Source organism: Musca autumnalis, unplaced genomic scaffold (assembly GCF_047663935.1).
Source record: "Musca autumnalis isolate F117 unplaced genomic scaffold, ASM4766393v1 scaffold_3, whole genome shotgun sequence".
Taxonomy (NCBI): Eukaryota; Metazoa; Arthropoda; class Insecta; order Diptera; family Muscidae; genus Musca; species Musca autumnalis.
This window is the reverse complement of record NW_027411866.1, coordinates 150,220,408-150,238,295: the sequence shown is the minus strand read 5'-3', so window position 1 is coordinate 150,238,295 and position 17,888 is coordinate 150,220,408. Positions and strand designations below refer to the sequence as shown.

The window sequence follows — 17,888 nt, the reverse complement described above, 5'->3', positions numbered from 1 at the left end:
ATTTTCATAGACAATACGTCCCGAAGTTGGTCTCAACTGCCCAGAGAGCATTTTGAAAATTGTCGACTTTCCAGCACCATTTTTGCCCAACAAACCAAAACATTCGCCATGTTTAACGGCAAATGTAACATTCGATACAGCATAATGTCCACGACCAGGATATTTCTTACTCAAGTTGTCCACCTTAAGAGCACTAATCGAATTCTTATCATTTCGCTTAAGTGAATTTTGTATTGAAATCACTTTTAGCTCATCAAATTGTTTAGCCTTCGGCGAACCAAAACATGCCAAATGTTCCATTAACATTTCTTTCCAATCTCCCAGAAGGCCACTTTCCAATAACACATTTAAGGTCAAAAAGAATACACCCACAATAAACATCGATATGTAGTGGACTTGTAGCAGATCACTATTAACAGGATTCTTATAGGAGTCAATGTCGAAACGTCTGAATGTTAAGGCAACCATATAATTTTTACACAATTCCAATAGACCATCGGCCAAAGCATGTTGTGGGAAGATGATAAATAGACGATGGTTGAGGAAATGACGCCAATCATCCCAAATGGGAGAGTCACCCACCACACCCAACAACACCACTGTGGAGAGTGTGAATAGCGGTATAATAACATTTATAATAAAGATTCCAACAATCGATACACTGGAGTCGTTGAAACACTTTTCGAAGAAATGAACTCCCGGAATACAGGCGAATCTGAAAAACAAATAAATTTAAAAAATTAATACAATTTCAAATCTGAAAAATTGTGGTTTTTGGGGAGAAGATCTTCAATAGGAAAATAGACTTCTAACTGGGCTACACGGGGGGAAGGTTTGGTAATGGTTTCTATGGAAAGAAAACTTTATAAATGTCTTCTATGGTAAGAAGTCGTCCTGCTAATGGTCTCCTATGTGAAGAACTTCTTGAACTCTTCTAAGGAATAAAAAACTTCAAAGGTATTCTAAAAAAAATCTTCATAAAAACCTCCTATGGTAAGAAGAAAGATCCCGTATGGACAGAAAATCTTGGGAAGTAATCTATGGGGACAAGACCTTGTAAAGAGGTTCTATAAGAGGAAGACCTTTTAAAGGTCTTCTATGTGAGGAATATCTTCTAAATGTCTCCCTTCTAAGATAAGGATAATATGAAAAAAATATCTTCCAAAGCTATTATTGAAAAGCAGGCCTTTTAATGGCCTTCTATGGGGAGAAGGCCTTAAAAATGAAATGTAGGTAGAAGATCTTCTACAGGACTTCTATGGGTAGAAGGCCTTCTAAATGACCTCTAAAAGTATTGTATGGAAAGGAAACCTTCTTTGAGGTCTTCTAAAGATCTTCTCTGCATGGAATACCTTCTAAAGGTCTTCTATTGTGAGAAGACTTTCTAAGAATCTTCTGTGGGAAGAAGGCGTTCTAAAAAACTCCTATGGGTAGAAAAGCCTCAATAGGTCTTCTATGTGAAGAATATCTTCTTAAGGTCTTCTATGGGTAGAAGCCCTTCTACAGGTATTCTATGGCGAGAAGACTTTCAAAGGTCTTTAATGGCAGAAGAGCTTCCAAAGGGGATCTATGGGTGGACTACCTTCTAAAGGTATTATGTGGTTAGAAGTCCTTTTAAATGTCTTCTCTCCCTTTTACTGGGGTTTCAGGGGCTAGAAGATCTTCTAGAAATCTTTTAGAGCCTCCAAAGGTCTTCTATTTGAAGAATAACTTCATAAGGTCTTCTACGATAAAAAATACCTTCCAAAGGCCTTCTATGGGAGGAAGGCCTTCAAAAGGTCTCCAATGAGTAGATGATTTTCTCAGGGACTTTCCGAAGGTCTTCTAGGGGTTGAAGATCTTCCAAACGTGTTCCATGGGCTGAAAGCTTCTATAAGTCTTCTAGGCCAGAGGGCCCTCTGAAGGTCTTATGTGGGCAGAAGTCCTTCTCAATGTCTTTTGTGGGAATAATCCGTTCTACAGGTGTTTTAACTGTTATGGGTAGTAGACCTTCTAGAGGTCTTCTACGGGGAGAAGATATTCTACATGTCTTCTATTGTGAGAAGAAGGCCTTCTAAATATCTCCTAACGGTCTCCTATGGGTATAAGACCTTATATAGGTCTTCTGTGGGTAGAACACCTTTTAAAGGCATTTTGTGTAAAGAAGACATCTTAAAGGTCTTCTATGAGTGAAATACTTTCTAAAGGTCTTCTATGGGTAGTACACCTTCTAAAGGGTTTCTGTGGGTAGTACACCTTCTAAAGGTCTTCTCTGGGGAGAAGACCTTCTCGAAGTGTTCTTTGGGGAGAAGACCCTCTAAATATCTTCTTTAGGGAGAAGACCTTCTAAATGTCTTCATTTGGGAGAAGACCTTCTAAAGGGACTTCTTTGGGGAGAAGAGCTTCTAAAGATCTTCTTTGGGAGAACATCTTCTAAAGGGGTTCTATGGGGAGAAGACCTTTTAAAAGTCTATGGGAAGAAGGCTTTTAAAGGTCTTCTTTGGGGAGAAGTTCTTCTAAAGGTCTCCTTTGGGGAGAAAACCTTCCAAAAGTCCTCTATGGAAAGACCTCCTTCTAAAAGTATTTTGTGGAAAGAAGACTTTCTAAAGGTCCTCAGTGGTCAAAACTCTCTACAGGTCCAAACGTCTTCGGTGGGAAAAAGACAAATTAAAGGTCTTCCGTGGGAGAAAACAAACTAAAGGTCTTCTGTGGGAAGCAGACCTTCTAAAGGTGTTCTGTGGGAAGCAGACCTCCTAAAGGTCCCCTGGTCAAAACTCTCTACAGGTTTAAAGGTCTTCTGTGGGAAGAAGTCCTACTAAAGTTGTTTTGTGGGAAGAAGACCTTCTAAAGGCCCTCTGAGGTCAGAAGACCATCAAAGGTCCAAATGTCTTTCGTGGGAGGAAGACCTATTCAATGTCTTCTGTGGGAAAAATACCTTCTGGGAAGAAGGCCTTCTAGAGGTTCTCTGTGTTCACCAGAACCTCTACAGGTATTTTAGGGCGAGAAGACCGCCTAAAGGCCTTCTGTGGTAAGAAGATCTGCTCAAGGTTCATCGGAACCTCTACAGGTATTTTAGGGCGAGAAGACCGTCTAAAGGCCTTCTGTGGTAAGAACACCTGTTCAAGGTCCCCTGTGGGCAGAAGACCCTCTGAGGGTCTTCTATGGGTACAAAACGGTCTTAAGGCCTTTTATGGGTAGAAGACCTCCTAAAAGTATTTTGTGAGAAGTCCTTTTAATGGTCTTGTAGTGGACGAAACCTTCTTAGGGGGTTTATTGGAAGAAGGTCTTCTATGGGTGGAAGACCTTCTAGAGTTCTTCTATAGGGAAAATACTTTCTAAACGTCATAAGTGGTCAGAAGACCCGCTAAAGTTCTTCTAGGACGAGAGCACCTTCTTTTAGAGCGATAAGATTTTCTAAAGGCATTTTAGGGCGAGGAGATCTTCTAAATGTATTTTATGGGTAGAAGGTCCTCCAAAACTATTCTATTGGAAGTAGACCTTCTAAAGGTCTCTTAAGGGAGGAGATTTTCTAAAGATCTTCTATGGTAGTAAACCTTCTTAAGGTCTTCTATGAGCAAAAGATATTCTGGCCTTATATGGACAGAGGACCGTCTAAAAGTCTTCTATTGGAAGAAGAATTAAAATGTCTTCTATTACCGCTTAACCCCCTTTTTACTTGTTCGTTCAAAAACAAAAAGATATTTCTTGCAAAAACTTACCCAAAAAATAAACCCAATACAATGATGCCCCACAACTGTTGGCGATCGGTGAAAACTGGCATGTCAAAGGCCAATATGACAACACAGCAAACGAAAATACCCAAAATGAGAATCTAAAAAATGAACAACGGGAACAAATTAAAAACTCTTTAAAAATTTTAGTTTCAACACAAAATCTTACCAAGAAATCCCATATAAAGGCCACCGACCAATAGGTAACAGCATCAACACCACACAAACGTTGTTGTAACTTTTCACCCTTGACACGTTCATTGACTAGATAAACCGAGGCCACAGCCACAATCATTGAAAATGCAATGAGAAGGATAAATGCCAAACAAGAATCACCGGCTTGGCGCAAACTAGAAAATCGATAAGATTTTACAGACATATAATTTAGTAAATATTATGACTTACACTGAAGTTGTACTAAATTCCTGGAAACCCAATTCCCAAGGTTCGTTATAGGATGAGATTTTATAATTCGTGTTGTTGGTCTCCACCTTCAGCATATAGGAATTCAAATCATTCAACCATGCCAACATCGAATGATATCCCTTGTTGTTATACCACACCATTGTCTTGGAGTCATTGAAGGTATAGCCACCATAACGTTTCTCTTGATACTCGTTGAGGGTTTTCAAAACCCAATAGAATGATTTTTTGCTATTGGGAAATTCTTTGCATGACAGATCTGCCCCTGCTGGACAATTTCCTTTTAACTTAGAGTAGACATCCTCGGTAAAGTTCATTGGAATTTCCATGCTCATAAATTGTGTCGTCTTGGGATATAGGCCTCTCGACAATTTTATGGTTTTATCAAAATCATCTTCCAAACGCTGTGAGACGAACCACATGGCCAAGATTTCAAAAATCGCCGGCAATATAATAACACACAACAACATGCGATAGTTGCGACTAAAGTGTACCAAACGTTTCCAGAAAAGTTGACGCATGGCGGTACATTTAGACAGAGGTTCATTGCTTACCATATTCCAACCCAATTCACGTTTTAATTTTATATTTTTCATCAAATCATTGGAGGAGGAGGAGTGACCATTATTATGACTCGACGATACCACACCATTGCTATGATTCTTGTCGAGATTTTTGAAAACATGTTCCAAATTTTCGGATTCAACACACAAATCATTAATGCGACCATCGCCTTGTAACTCTTCCAGGTATGACATGTACTCTGAGGAATTCTGATTTAGTTGGTCGTAGGAAACACGTAAACTCAAATCTGCCGGTGATGCCTTATCCAATTGCCGGAAATTGGTCAATAGTTTATTGGCCTTATCGACAATAACTTCTGAAGTTTGGGAGTCGCGGCTATTCATGCTAACCTCATAGAAGGATGTGCAATGATTTTTCAATGTTTCCGGGTTGTGTTTGGCGATTATTTTGCCCTAAAAGAGAAATGTGTAAATTAGTTTACATTATCGGTTAGTGGTGTTCTACTTACATTCTTCATTATCACAATTACATCGCTAAGATATTCTGCCTCATCGAGGAAATGAGTGGCAAAGATAACAGCTCTTCCTTTGCGCAGACGTTCAATCAAATCCCAGATATCTTTGCGAGCATTATTATCAACACCATTGCAAGGTTCATCCAAAATGACCACATTGGGAGATCCTAGAAAAATATAAGTAACACTTGAATTTCACAAATAATAATAATGGGGGCACACTTCCTCAATAAATAAGGCTTAACAACCCAGCAAAACCAATCGTACCGACATCGTAACGAAATTGGATCGATTTCAGTCCGATTTCGCAAAGAAATTGGAAGAAAATCCTTTAGAAATTTGAAAGGGAAATTTATTTCAGACATTCGCTCCGAAATCGGAACGTTTTCCCCTCCGAAAGAACTGTCCTGAGTACGTTTAGGCTATAAACTGTCAAACTTTCCAACCCAAATTTCAAATGGAGCCTGGCAACACGCGGTGTTGCCTAAGTCAGATAATATTCGTGCAGCCCTCGTATCGTTCTTTTATCACACAATACACTGGTTGTACCTGACGATAGGTATACCAAATCATAGGGTGTTGATATTATGTATCAGATGACACTTTGGCACTAGAGGATGCGACGAACTTAAATAATCAGATGTAAAGTAGCATCATGGAATGATGAATATGGGTGACAAGACGGTTGGCAGCAGTTTTTATACAGGGGCAGTCCGATAAGCAAATGACAGGACAGTTGACAGTGGCTTTGTCACTGCGGTTATCCGATGAATGGTTTCGGCAGATCGATGCAGCGTTTCACAGTCGAGACCCGCAGCAACCGCCCAATATAAATGACAAGAGTCTTAAAGCCAAGGGCACGTTTTACAGCCCTACTTGATTCGGACGACAACACAACCACCTACGGCAGTAGCGGTCCGATGGACGCTTATATTTCGCCTTAAAACCAAAGGCACGTTTTGCAACCCCACTTGAATAAGCAGCAGCTACACCAAATCTACTTCCTCTGGTGGTCGAGGGCACGTTCTACAACCCCACTCGTTCTACAACCCCACTCGGCACCTATTTTTGACGAGGTTACAGTTGCATCAATAAATAGAACGAGCAGGACAGGAACGCGCCAATATAACAAGTCGGTACAACTGTCCGTGATCCTCACCAATCTATGTTATTGAAGAAACGGGTTTGGAAAGCGTTCTACCTATGGCGACTACACTAGTCAGTGAATTTTCTGATTGGCAGATTATAACCTTGACCTCTGTACAACTTCGTCCGAGGGGATAATCTTCCTTAGATGACACTTCACCCGCAACCAATGAATCAAACAATAATCGAGATCGGCTTTAGCAATAATTGCTGACAAACCATCATATGTGTCAATCAAATGAACAGATATAGCATTAGCTATCGCCTGACAACTTGATGAGTGAGGAGCAGGTTGCTGGGCCATGGGTTTCTTCATGGTCCGGGGGTGTCTTCGAATAACGCAACTCTTTTTTGCAGGTTGAATTATTGTCTTCAACTTTCTTCTTACTACTAGAGATCGCTGACTTATACCTTTTCGTCCATATAACGGACGCTTTTGCAGGATACTGCTACTTATACCGCCCTTACTCAGGACATGGTAGTTGCTTTGACTGTAAGCTTCTATGGTATCGACTCAATCTCTTGTCGGGTCTTTAGGGGTTAGGTTATAAAAGAAGCAGACCAAATCGCTGTCGTTGCTGTCAACTAATGGAGCGTTCACTTCTTCGAAGTTATTCGACCGCCTGATTTCTTCACCGGGTATTGCCGGTTCTTTTAATGCATATTTCCTTATGCTTAATAAATTACTTTATGCACCCAAGTTTCAGTCTGCGTAGCGTCGCATAGTGGTCGCTAGATATCATTTCATATCCTTAGGTTATATAGTCGAAGCATTGGGTGTTACACCGTGGAGAAGAGATTTTCATGATCTAGAGAGAGAGAGAGAGGTCCAAAGGTAACCTCTAGACCAATGAGCTTATCAGACAACTTTCAGCATTCAGACTAACTGAAGCAGTATCGTGTGAATGCCGTACTTGGGGACCACCCCCAGAAGAACTGCAGCAGCCAAGACAAACACGAGTGCTTCTAGTCCAATTAAGAATCGGGCAGTCGTTCGTATTGGGAATTGATGTCACGATCACCATTACATGATCTGCATGTGGATTGGGACGACACGACAAGGTGCATTTGTTTAGGTACCCTGCCAAAACCACTCACTCACCTGTCTCCTGACTCTACATCAGCATTCGGCGCACAACAACAACAATTAGAGAAACACTGTTGTCACTGCATGGTTTTTCAATTAGTGAGTGGAGAGACGGGTGACGTAGGGGATGGAAGATACCAAGGAACGGTCCTGAGCGGTTTTAACATGGCAAAGCCCAGGATTTATCTTGGTCCCTCTTTCATCCCAAGTGGACACTGACCTCCCCGTGGTGTCACCTGGGGAACTGCCTCTAACACCCGTTAAAGGTAGTGAGCTAACATGTGCCGCGCGTTCGCCCATAAGAACGTTAAAAACTTGGGTTTGGGCGTCGGGTTAGTAACCCTCCCCTAGAAAAAACAGCCTACTATGAAAAAACGAAAGAAAAGAAAAACAAACCCCTCTAAAGTTGACGAACCCCGCAAACGTTTTAAGGACCATGATCTGCGAATCTGCACCTGGAATGTTCGCACTCTTTATAGAGAAGGTGCAGTCTTCGCATTGGCAGACGTACTTGAAAAGTACAAGACCGATATTACTGCCATACAGGAAATGCGATGGATTGGGAAAGGCGTCACAACAACACCTAAAGGTGACGCACTGTATTATAGCTGCCATGACGTAAAGCATGAGTTTGGTTGTGTATTTGTAGTTAGTCGGAGACTAAAACATCTGGTATCCAGCTTCACCCCAGTGAATGAAAGACTTGCTGCAATTCGAATAAAAGCTAAATTCTTCAACATCAGCTTTATTTGCGCTCATGCTCCCACTGAAGAAAAGGACGAACAGACCAAAGATATATTTTACCAGCGCTTAGAAGAAACATATGACCGTTGCCCTGCCCATGACATTAAAATCATTCTAGGCGATTTTAATGCCAAAATTGGAAAGGAGAATATCTTTGGCCCAACAGTCGGGAAATTCAGTCTAAACAATGAAACATCTGACAATGGTATGAGGCGAATAGACATTGCCGCTGCAAAAAACATGGTAGTTAGCAGTACCAGATTTAATCATCTCGATATTCATAAGGGCACCTGGCTGTCTCCAGATCAAAGAACAAGTAATCAAATTGATCATGTTGTAATGGATGGAAGACATTTATCCAGCGTGTTGGATGTACGATCGTTCCGAGGCGCAAACATTGATTCGGACCACTACCTTGTTGCAGCAAAGGTACGTACCCGTCTAAACGTTGCAAATAAAGCACGAACAGACACAACGCGGAAGTTGGACATCGATAGGCTGCAAACACAACAGATAGCCACAGCATATTCCACTCAACTAGCCCAATTGCTTAACGCGAGCACTCCTTGTCCCGATAACATAACAACACAATGGCAAAATATTGCCCACTCCATGCAAACAGCCGCAAAATCCATACTTGGATTCCAGAGACCTCCACAAAGGAATTCATGGTATGACCAGGAGTGTCGTGCTGCTACCGAAGTGAAAAATGTGGCATATAGAGCTACTTTACAATCAGTAGCAATGCGTATCGCACGAGAGAGATATCGGGAGAAAAGGAGAGAAGAGAAACGTCTTTTCTGCAAGAAAAAGAGAGAAGTGGAAAAGAGGGAGTGTGAAAAAAATCGAGATGTACAGGAGCCAGAATGAAGTCCGAAAATTCTACCAAAGAGTGAAACATCAAACAGATGGCTTTGCTACAGGCACATCCTCCTGTAGAGACCAGCAAGGTAATCTGGTAACAGATATAGATAGCGTGCTCAGGATATGGAAGGAACATTTTTCCAATCTGCTGGTATCCAATAGTAGCGAAGGCGATGATACCACAGATCCAATCCCAGAAGATGGTATAGAATGTATACCGCCCGGCCAAGATGAGGTAAAAACAGCAATCAACCGGCTAAAGAATAATAAAGCAACAGGAGCCGATGGCTTACCAGCCGAGCTGTTTAAAACCGGAGGCGACGCGCTGATAAGGTGTATGTACCATCTGGCAGGAAGAACGCGTACCCGACGATTGGAACCTGAGCATCCGATGTCCCGTCCACAAGAAAGGAGATAAGACTGTATGCTCCAATTATAGGGGCATAAGTCTTCTCCCTATTGCCTATAAGATAGTGTCAGGGATGTTGTGCGAATGACTAAAGCCAATGGTCAACGAAATAATTGGACCATACCAATGTGGCTTTAGACCTGGCAATTCCACCATTGACCAGATATTTACCCTGCGGCAAATCCTAGAGAAGACCCAAGAGATGCAGATCGATACATTTCACCTTTTTGTCTATTATAAAGCAACATTCGACAGTCCCCTCCGATCAAAGGTATTCCACGCAATGTCTGAATTTGGTATCCCCGCAAAGCTCATCCGGCTTTGTAAGATGACTTTAACTGATACTAGGTCCTCAGTTAAAATTGGAAAGAACCTCTCCGAAGAATTTTGTACCAAAAGAGGTTTCAGACAAGGAGACAGCCTTTTGTGTGACCTATTCAACATTTTGCTGGAAAAGGTAATACGAGATGCAAATGTCAAAAGAAATGGCACACTTTACACCAATAGCCACATGTTACTTGCCCATGCTGATGACATAGACATCATGGGACAATCATTAAAGGAAGTAACTGATATCTTTAGGAAGGTCGAAGCAGAATCTGCGAAAGTGGGTCTGGCGGTAAACGGCGAAAAGACCAAATTGATGGTGTCGACGCGGAAAGCGTCCATAGAGCTCGGACCAACTGTGGAAGTTGGTACCTATAATTTTGAGGTAGTTAAAGACTTCGTCTACCTCGGCACTGCCATAAACACAACAAACAACATCAGTTGTGAAATAAGACGAAGAATTGTATTGACCAACAAATGCTACTATGGTTTAATTAAGCAATTTAAAACAAAGCCACATCTCGTCAAACAAAAAAAAAACACTATACAAAACGCAGATACTACCCGTGCTAATGTATGGCTCCGAAGCATGGGTTCTTGCGCAAGCAGATAAGGCAGTGCTTGGTGTGTTTGAGAGGAAAATTCTTCGAAAGATCTACGGGCCGATTTGCGTTGACGGTGAATATCGACGTGGTATGAACCACGAGCTATATAAGCTATACATGAATATAGTTAAACGTATCGAGATGCAACGATTGCGTTGGCTAGGCCATATCATTAGAATGAGCGATGATGAACCCGCTAAAAAGGCGTTTGAATACATGCCACATGGCGGTGCACGCAGAATCGGCAGGCCTAAGCTTCGATGGAGCATACAAGTGGATGAAGAAATGAAAAGGCCTGGTATTCCAAAAAGTCAAGCGAAAAACGGAGAGGAATGGAGATATTTTCTTAGTTCGATCTATGGAACAAATGTTCTGTAATGGGCCAACTAAGTAAGTAAGTAAGGTCATATAGTCGAAGCAGTACCTGCTTGGGTGTTACACCGTGGAGAATCTTCTCCCATCTATGCACGCAAGAAGAGATTTTCATGATCTAGAGAGAGAGGTCTAAAGGTACAAAATGTAACCTCTAGATCAATGACTTTATCAGGCAACTTTCAGCATTCACAGTGATGCAGTTGCGTGTGAATGCCGTACTTAGGGACAACCCCATTCATCGTACCAGAAAAACTACAGCAGTCAAGACAAACACGAGTGCTTCTAGTCCAATTAAGATTCGGGCAGTGTAGTCGTTCGTATTGGGCATTGATGACACGATTACGAACACATGCTCCGCATGTGGATTGCGACGCCACAACAAGCTGCATTTGTTTAGGTGCCCAGCCAAACCCACTCACACATTGCAGTACTGAGTCTGGACATAAAGCAGGGCTCACCAACCACTACAAATGCATCAGGTCTGTTTGTGTTGGTCACACTCACGAGATTTTATCTCCCTCTCTCGATAAATATCGTGTGTGTTAATTCATTGTCAAAACAAGTTAAAAAGGCTATGCCGACAGAGATATACCCTCAGACTATGTCTGGGGTCTTCTCAGAATTTTGTGACCCTTTTTGGACATTTGAACCTGCCGACAAAAATGTTGATTAGGATTGAAGTGAAAAAGTGTTGCGGAGGAGGTTCTTGAAGGTATGGACCGACATAGTCCATTATTGATCTGGATCTTATTTAGGGAGTCATATCTTATCGATAGATATCGCGGCCACTAGTAATTTCAGTGGGTCATCGTATACATTTTGGACCAGTATGCCAGCAAGCATGGACTTTTCCACGGAAAACATAATATCGTTGTAAACAGGACCACAACGAACACCATCACTATACATTTGCAAACGATCTTAGAACATAGCCTAAACTGCACTTAGGCCCAAATGTTGAACTTTTGTGAGAGAGGTACCCTAAGAAGGGGACCTATATGGACCATTTTGAAGTTAAATTAATGTGGCCGAAATATTAGGAGATCCAAAGTTTGGACCAAATTGGTTGATCGGTTCGGAAGTTATCGTGCTCTCCAACCACTACATATGGTGTCATAGGGGATTTTTAATCCTTTCGGGCTGTTTTTTTTTAAAGAAATATGGGCTTGCTTCTGAAAAAAAACTTTTACCGTCGTAATTGAGGCAGCAAATTTAAGTTGCTTCAACAAAAATCAAAGTGATTCAAGACCAGTTCTTAAAGTGAACTTATCCGAAATTTTGTGGGGGCGGTACCCGAAGAAGTGGATAAATATAGTCCATATTCCAACCTGATTTATATCTGGTAAACGTACTAGGATGTGTGAAGTATGGACCAAATCGGTAAGTTTTGAACTTTTGTGGGGGAGGTACCTGAAGAAGTGGACCGATGTGGCTTATCTTCGAACTTAAACTAAGTTTGGACAAAATATTACGACGGCCAAATTTTGACCAAGTCGGCAAATCCGTTGGACAGTTATCTTGCGCTTCAACCACTACACACGGTGTCACCGGGTCTTTTGCACCTTTTAGGCAATTTTCTCAGGAAGTATGGACTTGCCCCTGATGAAACTTGTACCGTGGTATGGGGGGCAGTGAATACAAGTTGTAACAGCAAAAATCAAAGCGATTCGAGAGCACCTCTTAAACTGAATTTTTCCGAAATAGTGTGTGGGAGGTACCCGAAGGAATGGACCGATTGAACCCATATTGGAACTTTAATTAAGTCTGGTAGAAATTTCACGATGTGCAAAGTATCGACCAAATCGGTTACTCACTTCAAGATTTATCGTGCGCACAAATTTTCCGAACATTTCCGAACTTTTGTGGGGGAGGTAACGGAAGGAGTGGACCGATACAACCCATCTTCGAACTTAAACTAAGTTTAGGAAAGCCAAATTTTGGACCAAATTGGTTGATCCGTTCGAGAGTTATCGTGCCAGCCAGTCAGACAGACACACGGACGGACATTGCGAAATCAACTCCAAATTGTCTGAAACGGATTTCGTCCAAACATTCTTGGGGTCTAAAACCATTATTTCGATGAGGCACATTTTGCCCGTATGAAAGTGTATAGGGTTTAACAAGAATGATAATCGGTGGTGAGAATAACGATGAAAGTCACCACAAATGAGATTGTGTGTGTTCACACAGTATGGTCACAGAGTTCCTGTGGTGACAAGCTATGGCATAGAGGAAACAGAACCAGATAATTAAAAAAAACTACAACCTGACCACCATCCACCTCAAGCCCAAGGGCTTTCCACTGGTGCACAAATATTGTCGGCAACTTTACTTGACTTCTCCAGCAGATCTGCTATTAGCTAATGATCCACCAAGAATTCCGTCCGACAGAATTCGGCAAATAATACACCAAGAGTTTCCATATTGACATATCAATGCGACTAGCTGCATGTAGGCAGCCCAACTAACGAATAAATATTGGATCTGAGTGCCTAGATCGATAATAATCTTCATAGTCTTTATTTAGTACAGCATTATCAACACCAATTTGTAGCAAAACAAAGTAGAGACATTTTCAAACGACATTTTTCAAACTCGGATTTGCTGGGTGCGTCTAAATGTCAAGTGTCGATCAACTCCATGAGAATATCAGTAGGCTGCCAACCGGGCAACATAATGTTTTTCCGACTAAACAGTTCCTACTGACACTTCATCTAGAAATCTGTCTTAATGGAAAAACATTTTCGTCGTTTTTCTCTTTCGAGATGAGCTGAAGATCAGAAGGTTTTTGCAAATGGAAAAGAAAGACAGAAAGTTTTCGTCATGAAAATATAGCACTTTTATGGAACCCATCAACTGCAATCCTTATGCAACTTATTCTTTCTTCTGTGTTGCGCTGTATTTAATTAAACTCCTTTTATATACTTTTCTATTAAGAAATAATCTCTGATTTATCCCATCACATTTTCCCAACAGTGAATTCCTCACGAAGACACATTCGACTTACCAATAAACGATATGGCTACACACAAGCGACGCTTATAACCTCCAGACAATTGACAGGCTTGATAGTTTTCATGTTTGCCAAAATTCAAATCCTTCAGTGTTTTCTCAACTTCCGATTCATAATTACGCTTTAGCTTGATCTTGGCATACAGCTCCAAATGTTCACGGGCAGTTAAGTTCGGTATAAGAATATTATCTTGGGCACAGACACCAACTTTATCGTAATCATTTCCACGAGACATGGCCTGAGCCAGAATGACACGTCCCGTAGTTTGTACAACTTGACCCGTTAGCATTTTTCTGCAAAGGGAATGGAAGAATCGAACAATTTTAACAACCCAATTTTGTTTTGTACACATCACTTACATAATAGTACTCTTTCCGGCACCATTACGACCCAGCAGACAAGTCACCTTATCCCTAAAGAATGAAAGTGAAATATCGCTAACAGCTTGCTTATTGTCCCCGTAGATTTTGGTAACATTGGTAAGGGTTGCTCCCACACTGGAGTCCAGTTCTTCTCTTTGGACCTCAACAAAACGATTGTCATCTGCAAAATGACATAATAAAAAGATTTTAGGGAATATTGAAATCATATAAAATAATCTTGCTTACCATCCTTAAACCTTTGATGAACGTAACCAATAACAGCATAGAGACACAAATCCAGTATTAGCATAAAGAATGAAAATCCATATTCTCCTCGCAGACCCTCACGGAAAACTGCCTCAAAACTTAAACCAATTTCTTGCAGCTCCATGCGCATTACATGACTCCAGCCATGTGAAAAAGCGGTAGTAAATGATAGATTGATGAGGAAATTTTCTAAAGAATTCAACTGGGCATCAAATAACAAAACAATAATATATGGACAGAAGCTAATGAAGAACAGCACTGTGGTGGCGACAGCTCCAATTGTGGCGCTATTGAAAAAGGTCGAACACATGTAACTGCAAAGAAAATACATTAAATTGGAAGAATGGATAGATAATTATTTTAAAGTGATGATCTTACCAAAAGGATATCAGACAAGCCCCAAACAAACAAATGTATATCATGGTGAACAACCATTTTGTATACACGACCATGCCTCCGGAATAAAGGATAATTGAAACTAATAAGAAAATGAATAACATTTCCAAAAATGTCACAATGCACCAAGATGTCAACTCGGAACAGGATTTAAGGCCCATAGCTCGCATTATCTGGAAGAGAAATAATAGAAATTCACAAAATTAGACCCAATGAAACACAGTGGGCTTTCCTCTCTAAAAAAAATAATACGAGTGGTAAAACTAAATATAGTATAGATAGATCCATAATTTTAAAAACAAATAATATTTTCTTAGGTGACTAAAGACGTTTTGGATGTTTCCAGCGTACATTTATAGGCCTTTCTGGGGAAGGTAACTTAAACCGTGGCCGGCCCAATTATTCTACAGACAGACCTAACCAATGCCACACCAAACAACATTCTTCTATATTGCAAGAATACCACTTGCTGGGGCTTTTTGGAACATTCGAGCGCCCTAAATACACGAATTATGAAATTTGGAGGGCCTCGTCTCACGAAGTATTGGCTTCCCCAAAGCAAAAAAAAATATTATAATATTGTAGTCACAACAACTACCCGTTATAAAAATACGCTCCAAGAAGAAGAAACCTCGATTAAAGCCAAAAAAGTGTTGAACTATTGCGGAGAACCGAAAGAGTTGACGGAGATGGTCCATCCTGTAGCTAGATCTAATTTTGGGAGTCATTTGTGCCAACCAGGAGTCTCCTTTTTCCTTTTGGGATGTTTATGAAACAATTATTATAGAACTAGCAGACCCCGGTCCGCATTGCTGACCCGTAGTAATGAGTTTAAATGATAACTTTTTATGTTCTTTATGCTTAACCATTCAAAAATAGGTATTTTCTACATCACTTCGTAGAGAATCGCTCTACTGATTTGTCTGGGTTATTAAGCAATCAGGGGACAATTGAGTGGGTAGCGCTTTCCAGACCTTAATTGAGCTAAAACATCTCGTGTTTGCCTCGGTAGCTGTCGTTCTTCTGCTGCGATGGATGAGTATGATCTCGAGTACTGCATTCCCATTATACCTCTGAACCATCTGGGCAACAGTTTTAAAGCTAAGCAAACTTGCCTGGTAGGTTCCTGGATCTAGGGGTTCCCGTTTGTACCTTTGGATCTCTTTCTCTAGATCAGGAAGATGTCTCTGGCGATACGGCCAAGCATGAAAATTGTCAACTTATGTCATGAGGAGGTACCCTGTTGCATTCCTGTTGTGGTAAGGGGTATTATGTCTTTGAGCATTTGTATGTAACTTGGAAATATGTATATCCGTCCGTCTGTCCATGTATTTTTGTTCGTAACGTACATGTCGCATTTGTTATCCGATTCAGCTGAAAATTGTGAAACATAATTTTTTCATCATAGTAAGAACGCTATTGCTTTTTGGTTCAGATTTGGATATAGCTCCCATATATATTTTCGGCCACGTATTTGCTGCACTAAACATGCTATATATGTCCGATTTCGATGAAATTTGGAATGTGTGACTGAATTCGGTCTAGAAATAAATGTGCCAAATTATATCGAAATCAGTTCAGATTTGGATATAGCTCCCATATATATACATATATTCTCCGCCGATTTCCGATTTCGATGAAATTTGGAATATGTGACTGTCTAGAAATAGATGTGCAAATTTAATCAAAATCTGTTCAGATTTCGATATAGCCCCCCTATATATTCTCGGCCGATTTCACGTACTTGCTGCACCAAATACGCTATATATGTCCGATTTCGATGAAATTTGGATTGTCTAGATATAGATGTGGAAATTTAAACAAAATCGGTTCAGATTTCTATATAGCTCCCATATATATTCTTGACCGATTTCACGTATTTGCTGCACGCTATATATGTCCGATTTCGATGAAATTTGGAATGTGTGACTGAATTCGGTCTAGAAACAAATGTGCCAAATTATATCGAAATCGGTTCTGATTTCGATATAGCTCCCATATATTTTTTCGGCCGATTTTAGGTATTTTATGCCCGAAACATGCTATGTCTGTCCAATTATGATGAAATTTGGAATGTGTAAAGGAATTTGGTCTAGAAATAAATGTGCCAAATTATACCGAATCGGTCATGATTTGGATATAACTCCCAAATTATTTTATATATTCACCCTGACTAGTGGTGCGCATTTGATCCTTTCCTTACTGGTTGATATTCTCGTAGCAACTCGTACTTTAATTCGTTGATTTTAGCCATTGTTAAAACACTCTTGTGCGCTGGTGCGTTGTCTTGATGAAAAATTATTTTTGTGTGTTATATGCCAGGACGACGAATTTGTACATTTAATTGATCCAAAAGGTTGCAATAGTACTCTGAATTTATTGTTTTACCCTTTTGCAGATAGTCAATCAATAAAATACCTTTGAAGTCCCAAAAAACTGTTGCTATAACCTTACCAGCCGATTGAATTGTTTTTGCCTTCTTTGGGGCACTTTCTCCAGCTTCAGTCCATTGTTTGGATTGTTCTTTTATCTCTGGAATATAGTGGTGGATCCATGTCTCATCAACAGTTATGAAACGACGCTTAAAATCCATTTTATTTCGCTTAAAACGATCCAAACAAGCTTGAGAAATGTTCATTCTTATGCGTTTTTGATCGACTGTTAACAAATGCGGCACCCATCTTGCAGAAAGCTGTAGTTCTTCATGCAAAATTAAATGGACTCGATCATTTGAGATGCCCATGATATTAGCAATTTCACGCACTTTTATTCGTCGAACATTTAATACCATATCATGCACTTTGGCTACAATTTCTGTTGTTGTTGCTGTTTTTGGACGTCCACTACGTGGTTCATCTTCAATGCTTGTACGACCACGTTTAAATTCAGCAACCCAATTTACTGTACTGTTGCATATGAAGGAGCACTTTCACCTAACACATTCACCATATCATTATGAATTTCTTGTCCCGATAAACCTTTTTTATGTAAATATTTAATGTCAGCACGCATTTCTAATTTTTCCATTGTAAAAAAATTGCGAATTTAACATGTGTTCATAACAGAGATGGAAGTTTCCAAAACACTTAACTTTTTTCTGTTTATACCGCGCTTTTTGTGC

General features: G+C 40.4%; 1 protein-coding gene across 9 annotated transcripts in view; it reads right to left on the bottom strand.

Moving 5' to 3' along the window:
* Positions 1-17,888, bottom strand: part of ldd (lipid droplet defective) — a 131,006-nt gene that overhangs the window by 7,869 nt on the left and 105,249 nt on the right. For all 9 annotated transcript variants that reach the window (XM_073974817.1, XM_073974821.1, XM_073974825.1 and 6 more), the window contains 9 exons: positions 14,750-14,940; positions 14,351-14,685; positions 14,102-14,285; positions 13,737-14,035; positions 5,167-5,339; positions 4,116-5,110; positions 3,880-4,060; positions 3,699-3,811; positions 1-715 (listed from right to left, as the gene is read on the bottom strand). In XM_073974817.1, coding sequence (XP_073830918.1) covers positions 1-715; positions 3,699-3,811; positions 3,880-4,060; positions 4,116-5,110; positions 5,167-5,339; positions 13,737-14,035; positions 14,102-14,285; positions 14,351-14,685; positions 14,750-14,940 — 3,186 coding nt within the window. The remainder of the gene's footprint in view (positions 716-3,698; positions 3,812-3,879; positions 4,061-4,115; positions 5,111-5,166; positions 5,340-13,736; positions 14,036-14,101; positions 14,286-14,350; positions 14,686-14,749; positions 14,941-17,888) is intronic.